We start from the raw sequence: 16,305 nt of genomic DNA on the forward strand, positions 1-16,305 counted from the left end.
GGGGTGAAACATTTGTTGAACCATTCTGTAAAGATAGCAGTTGTCACCCAGGCCTTCTTGTTTGACATCCAGTGAACAGGCAGTTTATTGATATCTACACCTTTCATTGAACGTGGGTTTAGGGCTCGATTTACCAGCAGTGGTTTCGACATACGATCTCCTGAAGCGTTGGAGGAAAATAACAAGGTCACACGATCCTTAGCTACCTTAAAACCACCAGCAGTTTTCTGCGATTTGGCTACATACGTTCTGTTCGGCATTCGTTTCCAGAAGAAACCAGTTTCATCTGCATTCCACACTTGATCAGGAGTGTATCCTCCGTCTTCAATAATTTTTGCAAGTTCCTGCGGGAATACTTTAGTGGCCGGTTCATCTGCAGATGCAGTTTCACCTTTAATTTTTATATTGGGAAGAGCATTCCTTTTAAGAAACCCTGTCATCCAACCTGTACTCGCAGAAAATTCATACTTTCTGTTTAACTTTCTGTTTTTTGTTTGAGATGAAGTGCTTGGCTTCTTTTCTTTAATCTGTCTGTAAATTCTTAGTGCTGTTTGCTTGATGGCATTTCCATCTACTGGTACTCTTTTTTTGTGACTGATCTTCTATCCATATTACCAGAGCCTTTTCCATTTTTTCCTTGACAATATCTCTTGTATATGATGATGAATTAATACTTACTTTTGTTCCAGAACATACCGACTTCCTAATTGCAGCTTCATTTTTCTTAATAGTTCTTACGGTAGCTTCATGTACACCAAAATGCTTTCCTACAGACGTAGCCCCTTGTCCAGTTGCAAGACGATCTAAAATTTGAATTTTAAGTTCCAAAGAACTCGCTTTCCTTTTCATTTTGGTAATAGGCGAATTATTCGACATTATATAAGGGCTACCGAAAAATATCTCAGTTATAGTTAATAAAAAAAGTATGAAAAATTTGTAAACTTACAATTTATTGACTATAGGCAAAATTAATAAATGTATATGTGCACAAATTTCACTAAAGATTCTTTCACTTTGAAATAGAGCTTATTACTAAATATCTTTCGAAGATACAATGCACGAATACCGTAGATGTGCACCAAATTCAATAAAAACGTTGATGATTCATAGATACCTAGACGTACACATTGGTAACCAAAAGCACGCATTTCAAAACGCACACACTAGCTAATCCATCACACTAATAAATAGCTGATAATCACACTAATCTATTGGTGCGTGTAATATAAAATGATACTAATATGCCACAAATAAAAAAAAAATTCTTAGAATTTAGGCAAAAAAAATTCATAGAAATCGTGTTAAATCAAAATGACTCGTGTAAAAAGAGATTGAAATATTTATTTTGAATTCGTGTTAAATCAAATTCGTGTAAAAAAAAGTTCGTGCAAAAACAGAATTAGGCGTATTTGTAAAATCACTAATCCTAAGACTCTTGCATTTTTCATACCTTCTCTTGATTACAAAATGCAAAGTGAATATCACATTATAAGTATATATACATTGCTTCAATTGATCACGGATAAATAAAAACATCAATTAATTTAAAACTTAAAACTACCTTGTTCTTAATCTTATTGCAGTTTCATACATTAATTCCTGTTATTGACCTTTGTAACATTTGCAGACTTAGGCATTAAGCCAGATGTGCTAAATGAGGCTGTGGTTAGTCTGCCTTGGGTGGAGAGAGTGAAGATCCCTTTGAATTATTCCAGGTTTTTCAGCCCACACAACATACATATTTGTATATATTTGTCTGCAGCAGTGTGTGTTCCATCACAAATGCAATTGCATGCAGATATGAGTTACAAGCTTGGGTGTCATTAAAATAATAATTTTAATTTGAATAACTAATATGTGTACCTAAGTTCATGCTGCACTTGGACACACTCAAATTTACCATACCATAAACATAGTATGCTTTTGGCTGAATGATTGTCACCTTGTAACTAACTGCCACACACCTAGTAGCTAGCACATATGTAAAATGAAAATGAATGTGAGAGCAACAGTTCTTGCTTTGATAACTATATATCATAAGGTGAGATAAATATTTATATTTAAAATACAGCCATTCTATTACATAAAATTGTTTATGGAATCTCATTTGAATTTCATATGAATCAATATTTTTATAATTAACTATTGTCAGAAATCATATACATTTTTATTATAGCTGTTTAATTTGTTTTTCTTTATTAATAATAATAATAATAATATTTTATTAGATGATATTAGAGATGCATCTGGCACCTCTCATATTGTGAAGTTAAACTTCATAACTAGTTGTCACTCATTTTATCACTGGGTTACCTACCCACCCACTGATCAAAGGCCATCAAGCCTCGAAATGGTGCCTTGAATTGTGGTGGTGGTATCTGCAGGGAATACGTAACATTAGTCTTTTCTGCTGGGCTTATTCAAGGTAGTGCAATCTGTTGTGAAATCTTCACAATATGAGATGTTAACAAAAACAATGCCATTTCACCTACTTTGGTCACTTACTACAAACTAAAATGATGATTTGAACTAACTTGTTTGTCTAATAATAATATTATATTATATTTAATTTTTATTTATTTATTTATTTAGAATCAGCTCAAGAGCAAGCTGTTCTAAACAGAGTGATGAGAAAGGCAGAATTTTCCTCCAATGTACAGTGTTTTATTTCAAAAAATCAGTCTTCTGATACAAAAATAAATAATATAGAAGCTCATGCTTCAGCAGTAATAGATATCAAAGTAGGTATAGTTACATTATAGGTTTTAAAAATTTTAAATTAGTTATTTAATTGTTTGTTTCTGCTACTACTCTAAATGGAATTAGCACTATAAGATCACTTTTTAAGTTTATAACTACAATAAGACCTTGATTAATGTTACTTCTGCTTCAAAGTTTAGCCATTTTGGTTGGGAATATTTTGCAATGTTATCACATTATTCTAACATGGTAAAAGTGGTCTGAGTCATTAGTTCCACATCTGCATTGTTTGCTTGAATTGTTGTGTTATATATGTGTTCTTGATGTTGGTCTCAAAATGTTTCCTCGTGCAAAAGAAAGGGCAGCCTCTGAATTGTTAATTAAAAAAAAATTAATGAAAATAATAACATTAGAAATGAAATTACGCTAGAAATGAAATTATGATTTTGAAATTGCAAGAAACCATTGACTTCTGGGATTCTCATTAAAGATCCTGTTAAAATTTATTAAAAATAAGATTAGATTAATGTCAATAATTGGAAGGTTATTGAGAGATCAGCAGTCCTACTGGATTCTTGTAATAAGTGCTTAATTATGGATGAAACTGGTTTTCAAAATTTAAAGAATGATTCTTCAAATTTGAAAGTTAAACAATGGAACCTTTCATAGTAAGTTGAGTGGTTTCAAATTATATGAAACATGCTGCACTGAACCGTATCAAGGTTAGAAAACCTAAAGCATATCCTGTTTTTTTTTTTTTTTTTAAGACTTGAGAAAAATTATTAGCTCAGCAAGTTTATAATTTGATGAAAATGGGCTGCATTGATTAACAAAAGCAAGCAAATCTGCAGGCCTTCATATTAATTCTACATTAAATTTGTTCTTTTTTTTTTTTTTTTTTTTAATAAACAAACTTTTAGGCATTGTTTATAATTTTTAGTTGATGTATTACATATGGTTTTTGGTGCTGCTTACAAGAGCATTTTGTTAAAATTGTGAAATTAAATAAATTGTTGCCAATTCTAGAAATTTTAACCCTTCAGAACATGTGTGACGTGAGGGGGGGGCCATTTTCTTTCTTAGTCCCATGTAATTTATGACAATTTTCTCATTTAAAAATAATAGTTTGAGAAAATAATGCTGTTCTGCATTATATTTTTCTGTCTCTACTGTCACACTATTTTCCTCCAGTGACAGAGCTTTATACTCTAAAAATTACTATGTTTATTGAATGATCTGACTGTTAATTGAATCACATCATTCGTTAAAATCTTAGACACTGTTGTCACTGATTTCGAACCTGATTGGTTCCATCATCAAGTAGCCTAAGTTAGCAACTTCTGTTGAGCGGTGAATAAGAGTAAATGAATCTAAACGAGCTGCCAAGTGGTATGTAAAATAAAACCTCTAATTGAAAGGTAACTTTTGTTATTCATGAAATAATGGCTGTAGCCTGTAGAGATATGGAATACTTTTTTAATGATCTATGTCACATTAAAATAAACTGATTTAGATTGCAGTGTTTCTTTTAGGTATTGTTTAAGAAATAGATTTTCACTCAATGTATTACAGATTTTCAGTGCTACTTATGTGAGCATTACATTCTGAATAATTTTTGCTAAATAATTTTTGTTAAATAATTTTTGCCGATTCTAGAAATATGAGCTCTTCAACTCTTCAGAGCACCTGTGTTAGACACTTTTATAGTCCCATTTATTTCATGGCAATTTTCACACATATAAATAATATTTTGAGAAAATAATGCTGTTTTGCATTATGTTTTGCTGCCTCCACTGTCAGAGATGCTGTTGTCCCTCCAGTGACTGACAGAGCTTGGGTTTACACTGTTTAAAAATGATTATATTTATTAAGTAAAGTAACTGTGTTAATTGAATAACATCACCAAGAATGTTCATCACTTTATCCTGCCCCTTTCCAAAAGTGGTGAATTCTGTTTAATGATTCTTCGATTGTTAAAGCAGCAGCAGCCCCTTCCCTCTTCTAGACTCAGGTTATTCTTTTGGAACACTCCAACAGGCATTATGGAAAAAGTTCATGACAAGTTCAAAGGCAATGCATGAGTGGTAAACACTAATAAAAATAATAAATACAAATAACCAGACATGTACATAGTTAAATGTTTATTCATAATAGTACCTGTCTATATAATTATTTTGTAATATTTTATTATTTTTATTATTGCTTTACCACACAAAACCACATATCCACATTTTAAAAAAAAAAAATTGACTGTGTATTTAAAAATAAAAACACATACACATTGTCTAATTCTGAGCAGTTACAGCCAGAGCTTTGTAACTGTTCAGAATTGGATAATATGTATGTTTATATATACATTCATATTATATATATATATATATATATATATATATACACAGGGTTATTCAGATATTGTGTGATATATATATATATATATATATAACTTATTTTGGATCCTAGAATACATCACACAATTTTTTGCCTGGAGATTACTTGTAGATTATTGCAAAAGAATAACACTGTCCTGTGCAATGATATTTTTTCTCTATTCAAGTATAATAATTACATCATTTGTTTCCTGTTTGGAGAGGTCTGAGGTCAAATCCTATAGTTAAAAGTTCTTTTCAATCGGGGATGAAATTAGCTGATCCCAGTCAGTTGGAGTATTTCACTGTGGATAATCTGGTCTTTTCAGCCCACATAACATGCAAATTTGCCACACACACACACACACACACACACACACACACACACACACACACACACACACACACACACACACACACACACACACACACACACACACACACTCTCTCTCTCTCTCTCTCTCTCTCTCTCTCGTAGATTTATTACACAAAGTTTTTAGAGGTTAAAAGGACAGATGTTATACATACCTTTAACCCTAGAAACCTTTGTGTTTAATTGGAAGATTTGTGTTTCAGTGGAATATGTTATTGTGTGTTAAAATGGAGGTTTTATGTGTTTAAATGGAGTGCCTAAATATAAATTTTAAACATTCTTACATCACTTGGCTGTTTGTTAAAAGCCAAGTGATGTAACAACCTAAATGTAATTTAATTAAAACACTGTCATACTACATTAAGATTACTGCAGCAAAGACACTGAGCAGTTGCCAAATGCTAAGTAAAAAAAAATAATAAAATAAAATAAACTTCCTAAAGAAGGAATACTCAGTCAAAATGCAAAAGAAGAAAAAAAAAAAACAAAGAAAACAGTATGGGTCTGCACTCACCCAAGAAATGGACAACAGCCCAATATCCCATGTATGGTAAGGTGCAACTGCTGCCTGAAAGCATGCAAAAAAAAAAAAAAAAAAAACCCACTGCACCACACCAAAAGTGAATGGAGACACTCACTAAAGAGAAATAACACACAAAAAAAAAAAGTTTTGGGGAACCACAACGACCACTTTTTCAAAGAGGCATTGGCCCTATGCAAATTCCCAAAGCACTTGCATTTCTGTCATGGACAGCAAACACAATAAGACCATGGATACTCCTATGGATGAAAATGTATGCATCTTAAATATTGTTAGCTTCAGTATTAGGAGGCAACTGAGCAAACCAAAAATACAAAATGCAAATTTCCACATTGACCAGCTCAACCAACAAATCTAACAAAATGTAAAATGCTGCATAACATTATAAACATTGAAAATTACAAAGAGAAATGAAAATTAAAATATCTGATTAAGAGTGTGAACTAAAGATGAAACATCTTAGTAAATAGAAAATGAAATTAATATGTCAACCTAAATGTAAATCAGGATAATTATATTGAAGAAAACAAAATATACTTAGGAGGGCAGGAGAACATAAGACACAAATATAAATCACAATAGAAATCATCATCATCATTATTATTATTATTAACCATATGGTGCCAGGAAGCCTGAAGCTTATGCTGCACCAGCAAAAAAAAAAAAATTCCCGAGTTACCGTGAGAGAGAGAGAGTGTGAGACAGAGTGAGTCAAAAGTAGAAAGGAATCATCAAGAAAGAGAAGAATGATGATGAAATATTAGATGTCCTGCTGTGTTTAATTTTTGATATTTTTTATTATAACAAAATGTATTATTCACAATTTTGCACAAGTATACTAATAGAGGCCACCCACCAGCTGGTGAGAAGCCACTAGCTTTGAAACAGCTGTCTGATGGTGTCTCAGATTTTTAAATGTATAGCAGACTCACCTGTTCAGGAGATGCTATATAATTTAAAAAAATTATTGGCAATTTAGTCAGAACTGTAGATAATGGTATTTGTCTCTAAGCTGAACATGAGTCTAACCTAAATTTAGTTCCAAGTACTCAGCCTTTGTCTTCAGTGGGAGTGGAATAATCCCCATGATTGAATATTGAGTGAAGTAAAGATACAAATTTTATTTGATTTCAACCACCCCTTTCCCTTGCAATCATATAGTATTGTTATTATATCCTATTCCTTTTTTCATGGTTTCTTTCATTCTCATACACTTAATTTTACAACAAGATGGTGATGTTTCGGTATATAATTATAGGCTTTGCTCCTTTTAATTTTCAAGTATTATCAGAGCCTTTGTAATAATAGGCCACTTTGTGGTTGAAGTGATCACCACATAGGGCCAGCCATAGGCCTCTCAATCCAGTCCAGTGAGTGGGATTTAGAGGTTATTGAAAATGGTATGCCCCTTTTGTTTGTTACATCCTTGTGATGCTCAGATGAGATTGAATCCAAATGGATGAATGATATTTTTGAATGTTAGATTTTTTTTTTTTTTTTTTTTAATAACATTTAGAATGAAATATTTGAATTTCAAATGCGTGTTTCCGGGGTAACTGGAAATACTTGGGTTTTTGTGATAAACACAAAGTTCTCTGAATATTTAATTCTCTTTTCAATCTGTTTTACAAATTTCCATCTTCAGTTGGTCATTGGCTAATAGCATTAGTAGAGGCATATGATGCATGCTTGTATAGCATCAGCCAAAAAAAAAAAAAAAAACACCTTCTCATTTCACCCATCCATTCACTCCAAATGCTTGTCTAGTTCTGCCTTGAACTTATTTAAGTTTTTGACCTCCACTATGGCAGGTGGAAGTTTGTTCTAACTGTCAACCACTTGTTGGCTAAAGGCAAATTTCCACACATCAATTCTACAATTGTCTTTCCTCGATTTGAATTTATGTCCCATCAGATGAGTAATCTAAGCAGGTGGAAGAATACCATCAGCATTGAGCTTACTCAAACCATTCAAGGCCTTATACAGATTCTGCAATTTCCAGAACTTAAGTCTTTCTTGATAAGAGCAACCCTTTGTTCCTTTGTTCCACTCACCAATCTCATTGCCCTTCTCTGTACTCGTTCCAGCAGCTCTACATCCTCCTAAAATGAGTCCTCCAGACCTGTATGCAGTACTCAAGCTGTGGCCTGACCATTGCCTTTTACAAGGGGACAATCAACTCTTTTTTCTGCTAGAAAAATTTCTGTATATTTCTGTATTGACAAGACACCATTAGCTACTCTTGCAGCCTGTCTGTACTTCTCAAAAAACTTCATATATAACTGCACAAATACCCCCAGCTTCTTTTCATTCTCTACTACCCTGAGTGTTGAACCACACAGTTGGTATGTTACTCTGTGGTTACTGCTACTCATATGTAGGACTTTACATTTGTCAATGTTAAACTTCAGTTGCCACCTCTCAGCCCATCTGCTCAACTTTTCTAGTTACTGTTGCAGTAGTATACTATCATTACTGTCATTAACAACCCTGCCAACCTTCTTATAGTCTGCAAATTTAGACATTAACCTTGATATACCTACATCAGTATCATTGATAAATACAGTAAACAACACTGGGCTCAACACCGAACCCTCAAGTACTCCACTAATAACATTTGTCCATGAAGAGCAGTGTCCATTGATTATCACTCTCTGTCTTCTCCCACTCAACCATCCTTTTATCCATTGCAGCAACTTTCCCTTAATGCCATACTGCTCCAATTTGTACAGTAGCTTTCCATGTGCAATAGTATCAAAAGCTTTCTAAAATCCAAGTATATGATATCAAAATTATTTTTTGCATCAGTTCCTTTGTGATCACATCATAGTGTCCAATCAAATTTGTCAGATAAGACTTGCCTTAACAAATCCATGCTGTGTCTGAATTATAACTGCAGTCATGTCTAGACGATCCTGCAGTGCCTCTGTAACCAGTGACTCCATTATTTTCCCCGAAACAGAAGTGAAACTAACAAGTCTATAATTACTCTTGTCACACTTTGATTATCCTTTGTGAATTGGGGACACATTTGCACATCTCCAGTCAATAGAAGACATACAGTTTTATTAGGCATATAGCAACCTTTTGTTGTTGTTTTCAACTGTCCTCTTAAAACATTGAATTACTATCAACTAATATGTGTTCAAGGGTCATTACTAACAGATTAGAAAGAATACTTGATGAGAATCTACTTAAAGAGCAAGCTGGATTTAGGACAGGATTCTCAACTATGGATCAGCTTCACGTAATATCACGGCTAATGGAGAAAGCAAATGAATATAAAACACCATTATGCCTGGTATTTGTGGATTATGAAAAGGCATTTGACTCCATACAGCATAAGGCAATGTTTTGGGCATTGGAAAGACAAGGCATAGATACCCCATATATTATGATTTTGAAGAAAATATATGAGAATGCTACATCCTTTATTAGACTAGACAAAGACAGTAGTAAATTTAAAATCGAGAAAGCAGTTCGACAAGGAGACACAATATCTCCGAAGCTGTTTACTGCTGCCCTTGAGGAAGCTTTCAGAAGACCTGACTGGTCTCAGAAAGGAGTCAGTGTGAATGGAGAGTACCTAAACCATTTACGATTTGCAGATGACATTGTGGTCATAAGTCACGATCCCAAAGAATTAGAGGAAAATCTTAATCAGTTATGCACAGTTAGTAAGGATTTTGGACTAAAGATGAATATGGCTAAAACAAAAGTAATGATGAACAAGTATGCCACAGAAAGGGACATAATGATTGAAGGAGCAGTAATTGAAAAGGTGGAGTCATATACTTATCTGGGACAAGTCATTAGCTGTAATAATGATAAATGGCTGGAAGTCAAGAGAAGAATAAATTTTGGATGGATAGTATTCAGGAAATATAGTCACATACTGAAGAGCAATATCCCAGTTTTTCTGAAACGTAAAATAATAAATCGATGTATACTCCCCACCATGACTTATGGAAGTGAAACTTGGGCATCCACCAAAAGAATGGAAGAGAAGCTGAGAACTACACAACGAAGAATGGAATGAATTATATTGGGAATCAGACTGTTAGATAAGAAGAGAAACACATGGATTAGGCAGCAAACTCAAGTAAAGGACATTCTTATCAAAACTAAAGAACTAAAATGGTCTTGGGCAGGACACATAGCTCGAAGACATGATGACAGATGGACTAAGAAAATAACAGAATGGTACCCAAGAGGAGCTAGAAGAAAACCTGGAAGACAACGGCGGAGATGGATAGATGAAATTCATGAGTTTGTGGGTAGTAAATGGATGGCCATTGCACAAAACAGAAGAAATTGGAAAGTTGCTGGAGAGGCCTTCATCCAGCAGTGGATTGAAAATGGCTGATGATGTATACTCCCCACCATGACTTATGGAAGTGAAACTTGGGCACTCACCAAAACAATGGAAGAGAAGCTGAGAATTACACAGCGAAGAATAGAACAACGAATTATATTGGGAATCAGACTGTAAGATAAGACGAGAAACACATGGATTAGGCAGCAAACTCAACTAAAGGACATTCTTATCAAAACAAAAGAACTAAAATGGTCTTGGGCAGGACATGATGACAGATGGACTAAAAAAATAACAGAATGGTACCCAAGAGGAGCTAAGAGAAAACCTGGAAGACAACAACGGAGATGGACAGATGAAATTCATGAGTCTGTGGGTAGTGAATGGGTAGGATGGCCATTGCACAAAACAGAAGGAACTGGAAAGTTGCTGGAGAGGCCTTCATCGTGCAGTGGATTGAAAATGGCTGATGATGATGAATATATGTTCTTTTTATAACCACATTTTATTATTGTTATTATTTTTAGCAATATTAAAAATTGATTTTTAATGCTACGTTAGTAAAACAAATTTAGTAAATAATTGCTTATGCAAGGGATTCATGTGTACCTTTTAAATATTTATAAAAAAAAAAAAATACTCAATATGATTTTTTTTTTTTTTTTTTTTTCTCCCTCCATTCCAGGTGCATGATGGATATGTATATACTTGTTCTTCTGATAGTACAGCAAAAAGGTTTCAACTAGAGGTAAGTAACCATCTAGATATATTAATATGCAATTAAAATTACCATAAAAGTTTTGCTGCAGATGATTTTGTTAGTTTCATCTTCACTGCCATTAGTAGAAAATATAAGTGGTTCCACCATTCTCTTTCTCTCTTCATTCATCTCATCTTTGACCCAATAATTATTTTCCAAATCTCTCACATCCATACACATTAGTCTGATCTATCAGGTAGTTAGATTTAACGCTTATTGTCACATAACACTTTTTTCAATTGTAAACTCTGTTTCTACCAATACTTTTTTTCATTATATTATTTGGCCGGCTAAACCCAACAGTTTCACAGGATTGAGGTCACAATGCTATGGCAGTAATCTTAAAATTAAGTGTCCACGCCTTTCTGAAGGTTCATCTGTAACATAACTTTTTATTGCAATTTACTTTTTCTGACATGAGATTTAACTGTTCTTTTTAGCACATCTGGTGGATAAGACAGTTTTTTTTTTTTTTTTTTGGAATATTTGGCCAATAACTGGTTTGTAATTCATTCCTGAAAATTCTTCATTTTTTCTCAATATTGCATTCATTGAATTGTGATAATCACCCCTCTTTGTTTTTGAGTGAAATAGTAGAGCAGCGGTTCCCAACCTTTTTTGACTCACGAACCCCTTTCAACGTAAAATTTTTTTTAGCGAACTACTTTCAACATAATATTTTTAAAGCGAACCACTAAGCCTATATTCTCTGAAATTGTATAATATTTCTGAATTTTTATTGTAAAATATTTCCAGTACTATGTTTTTATAAGCGACATACCATAATAATAAAAATTATTATTACTTATCATTTATACTTTGTAAAGCAGTTATTAATCAGTCCAAACTAGATTTCGAACAGGCTAAGAGAAGAAAACTTGCTTCTTGTCCAATGGTAGCAGACCATTCTGGTCTCTTGCCAAAACTATTGGCTGCAATTTTTGCCCATCTCTGTTCCTACTTCTGTCAAAACCAGACGGTTCTGTTGCCGTATCAGCCAAAGATAAAGCTGACCAACTAGCATCCTATTTTTCTTCCAACTCATGTATTGATGATCTTGGTAAATCACCTCAAACCATTCCCAGTACATTCCAATCAATGCCTCCTGGTCTTCCATCAAAAGAATGTCAGAAGGATTTTGATGAATCTGATGCTAAGAAAGTTCCAGGTCCCAATGGCATTTCTCCACTTGTTCTCAAAACCTGAGCTTGTGAACTTGCTTCTGTTCTTTGCCGCTTTTTTCACTTCCTTATTCCAAAGATTAATTGCCTTCTGCTTGAAAATTTACTCATATCCAACCAGTTCTTAAAAATGGGGGACAGATCCCACCCATCCAATTATATTCCCATTGCAATTACTTCTACTTTTTCTAAAGTAATGGAGAAACCAATTAACCGGCAACTCTTAAAGTATCTAGAAACATCCCATCTGATTAACACTCACTAGTATGGATTCTATCACTGTCGATCCATTGGTGATATTCTGGTTTAATTACCCATTTATGGACAAATTCAATGGAAAAGCTTCCATCCTATGGTTTGCCAGCTATTTTTTGTAATTGTGTATCCAGTTTTATCTCTGACCGCTCACTGGTTAATTAGCATTAGTAGAGGCATGCGATGCAGGAAAGCAAGCTTATGTAGCATCAGCCAAAAAAAAAAAAAAAAAAACTTCCCATTTCACCCCTCCATTCATTCCAAAATGCTGTCCAGTTCAGACTTAAATTTATTTTGGCTATGAACTTCCACAACAAAAGATAGAAGTCTGTTCCACTAATCAAATACCCGCTGGCCAAAGGCAAATTTTTGCACATCTGTCCTACATCTGTCTTTCCTCAATTTGAATCTATGCCCCTTCAGGTTCTTAATCTGAGTAAGAGAAAGAATCCCATCAGCATTTAGCTTTCTCAACCCATTCAAGGCCTTATACACCTCAATCAGATCACCTCGCAGGTGCCTACTCTCCAGATGCCACAGTTTGCAGAACTTAAGCCTTTCTTGGTAAGAGCACCCCTTTGTTCTCCTCACCAATCTTGTTGCCCTTCTTTGTACTCGTTCTAGCAACTCAACATACTTCCTAAAATGAGGCTTCAGACCCTGTACACAGTACTCTAGGTGTGGCCTAATCATTGCCTTGTACAATAGGATAATCACCTCCCTCTCCCTGCTAGCAATATTCCTCTATATCATTGACAAGACTCCATGACCTGCACTGGCAGGCTGTCTGCACTTCTCAGCAAACTTCATATTTCACTGCACAGTTACCCCTAGGTCAAATTTCACTTTCTACTTCCCTGAGTGTAGTACCACACAGTTGGTACGTTTCTCTTGGGTTATTGCTACCCATAAGCAGTACTTTGCATTTGTGAATGTTAAACTTCAGTTGCCTCTTCTCAGCCCATTTGCCTAACTAGATCCAGTTGGAGTAGCATACTGTCTTTACTGTCGTTAACAACCCTGCCAACCTTTGTATCATCTACAAACTTGGACGTTAATCCTGATATACCTTCATCAATATCATTGATAAATACACAAAACAACGATGGGCCCAACACAGAACTCTACAGAACTCCACTAATAATATTAGTCCACGAAAAGCAGTGTCCATTGATTACCACTCTCTGTTCTCTCCCACTCAACCATCCCTTTATCCATTGTAGCAGCTTACCCTTGATGCCATACTTCTCCAATTTGTACAGCAGTCTTCCATGAGCAACAGTATCAAAAGCTTTCCTAAAATCCAAGTATATGATATCAAAATTATTTTGACATTCAGTTCCTTTGTGACCACATCATAGTATCCAATTTGAATTGGTCAGACAAGACCTCCCTTTAACAAACCCATGCTGTGTCATAACTATTACTGCAGTCTTGTCAAGATGATCCTGCAATGCTTCTTTAACCAGTGACTCCATTATTTTCCCTGGAACACAAGTTAAACTAACAGGTCTATAGTTACTTGTGTCACCTTTTTAACCCACTTTGTGAATTGGTGATACATTTGCATACCTAAAGTCAATGGGGACCTCCCCTGAGTCCAAGGAAGTTCTCATAATTATGGCTGTGTTTGCTTACTTCCTTTTCTGCTTTCTTTAATATAACTGGATAGATCCTGTCCATCCCAGGTGCCTTCCTTATGTTTGACTTCAACAATTTCTCCTCCACTTTGCTCTCAGTTATTACAAAATCACTTAGCTCCCTCTTAGAGTGTGATAAACTTCTGGCACTCCCCTCATTGAATTTGGATTTGGAACTCAATATGCTTGCAAGAAACTAATTTGACATCTCTGGTCCCAGTTTCAATCAAAAATTACACTGTATTCAGACAAGACAGGGCTGACTCCAATAATGCTCATGGAGGAGTAGCAATACTCATGGATTCAAGCATCCCCGCCAGACGTATTCCATTACAAACATCCTTAGAAGCTGTTGCCACGCGTGTTGTTAATGGTATTACTCTAACATTGGTTTCCATTTATCTTCCGCCTAATCATCAATATACTATTCAGGAACTTGAAGATCTTGTTATGCAGTTCCCATCACTGTTTTGTTTACTAGGAGACTTTAATGCACATCACCCATTATGGGGTTCCCCCACCTCAGACAGACGAGGTAAGCTTATCGAAATGCTGATTGATAGGCAGAATTTAACATTACTGAATACTGGGTCTCCTACATATGTGCATCTCCCTACGGGCTCAACATCTGCCATAGACCTTTCCATCTGTTCACCGATCCTCTTTCCAAGTATAGATTGGATATCTCTGAGTGATCCTTATAGCAGCGACCATTTTCCATTAATCTGCAAAATTCAAACATCCTATTCCTTTCCAACAGGAAGTCCAATTAAATGGAAATTTTCAAAGGCTGACTGGGCAAAATACATATCGCACATCTCATTTGACATCGATATCATTCAGTCCGGTTCCGTCAACAGTGTTGCTGAATACATCACGAATCAAATGCTGGCAGCCGCATCCGTCGCAATTCCTCAATATCAAGCAAGAAATAGACGAAAAATAAATTACTGGCGGAATGAAGATTGCAATAATGCCAAAAAAGAGAAAAACAAAGCTTGGAATCTTTTCCGCAAATATCCTACCACCTCCAATCTTATTAACTATAAACGGCTCAGAGCTAAAGCTTGCTATATCAGACGCAAAGCAAGAAAAGAAACTTGGATTAAATACGCCACATCAGTTAATAAAAATACTGATATCAGATTAATCTGGAGAAAAATAAAATGTTTGAACAATAAATTTCCACCTCTATCCACCCCACTACTAAACTGGAATGGACAAGAACTCTCTAACCCCACAGAAATATCAAATGCACTGGGAATTGTGTTTTCTTTGTTGTTTTCTTGTAATGCTTATGATCAAACATTCCAAAAACGTAAAACAGTTGCAGAGAAATCCAGACTGAATTACACTGACAATTCTGCTTTATCTTATAATCAACCATTTACCATGTTTGAGCTACAGCAATCTCTTACAAACTCAAGAAACAGTGCTGCTGGCCCCGATGGGATATATTATGTAATGCTCCGAAATCTGGATCAAAGATCACTCTCTTCGCTGCTCATATTTTATAATCGAATTTTTTCTGAACATACCTTCCCAAGCTCCTGGAGTCATTCATATGTACTACCGATTGCAAAACCCGGTAAAGATCATTCTGCTCCTCAAAATTACAGACCGATATCCCTTACCAGCCGTCTTAGCAAAACTCTCGAGAAAATGATACATCGCCGTCTCACTTGGTTCCTCGAGTCTCAAAACTTGATAAATAACAACCAATTTGGTTTCCGGAAAAGCCGATCCTCATTAGATCTCATGATCAAAGCCGAGTCAAATATCAGAAATGCTTTCATCAAAAAGGAACATCTCGTCATGGTCTGTCTTGACGTTGAGAAAGCCTTTGACACTACGTGGCATTTTGCATCTTAAAGGATCTACATTCTCTTGGCCTGAGAGGTAATTTACCTTATTTTATCCAAAATTTCCTTCAACGGAGATCCTTTCAAGTTCGTTATCGGAGAACCCTCTCTAAAATCTTTATCCAAGAAGAAGGAATTCCACAAGGGTCTGTTCTCAGCACTACCTTGTTTGCAATGAGAATGAATCATATAATTGAACTCATTCCGAAAACTGTGGATTCATACCTTTTTGCAGATGATCTCTCAATTTCTTGTCATTCTCAAAACATGCATTACATTGAATGCCAACTTCAAATATCAATGAATTGCATC

The 16,305-nt window shown here is 34.9% G+C and overlaps 1 protein-coding gene across 1 annotated transcript in view; it reads left to right on the plus strand.

Annotated features, from left to right (window-relative positions):
* Positions 1-16,305, plus strand: part of LOC150077095 (uncharacterized) — a 282,019-nt gene that overhangs the window by 125,056 nt on the left and 140,658 nt on the right. Inside the window, exons 7-8 of the mRNA XM_090386247.1 lie at positions 2,593-2,741; positions 10,981-11,043. Of these exons, the coding sequence (XP_090242373.1) occupies positions 2,593-2,741; positions 10,981-11,043 (212 nt within the window). The remainder of the gene's footprint in view (positions 1-2,592; positions 2,742-10,980; positions 11,044-16,305) is intronic.

Source organism: Mastigoproctus giganteus, chromosome 12 (assembly GCF_048544385.1).
Source record: "Mastigoproctus giganteus isolate SK-2022 chromosome 12, ASM4854438v1, whole genome shotgun sequence".
In the NCBI taxonomy this organism is placed as follows: domain Eukaryota; kingdom Metazoa; phylum Arthropoda; class Arachnida; order Uropygi; family Thelyphonidae; genus Mastigoproctus; species Mastigoproctus giganteus.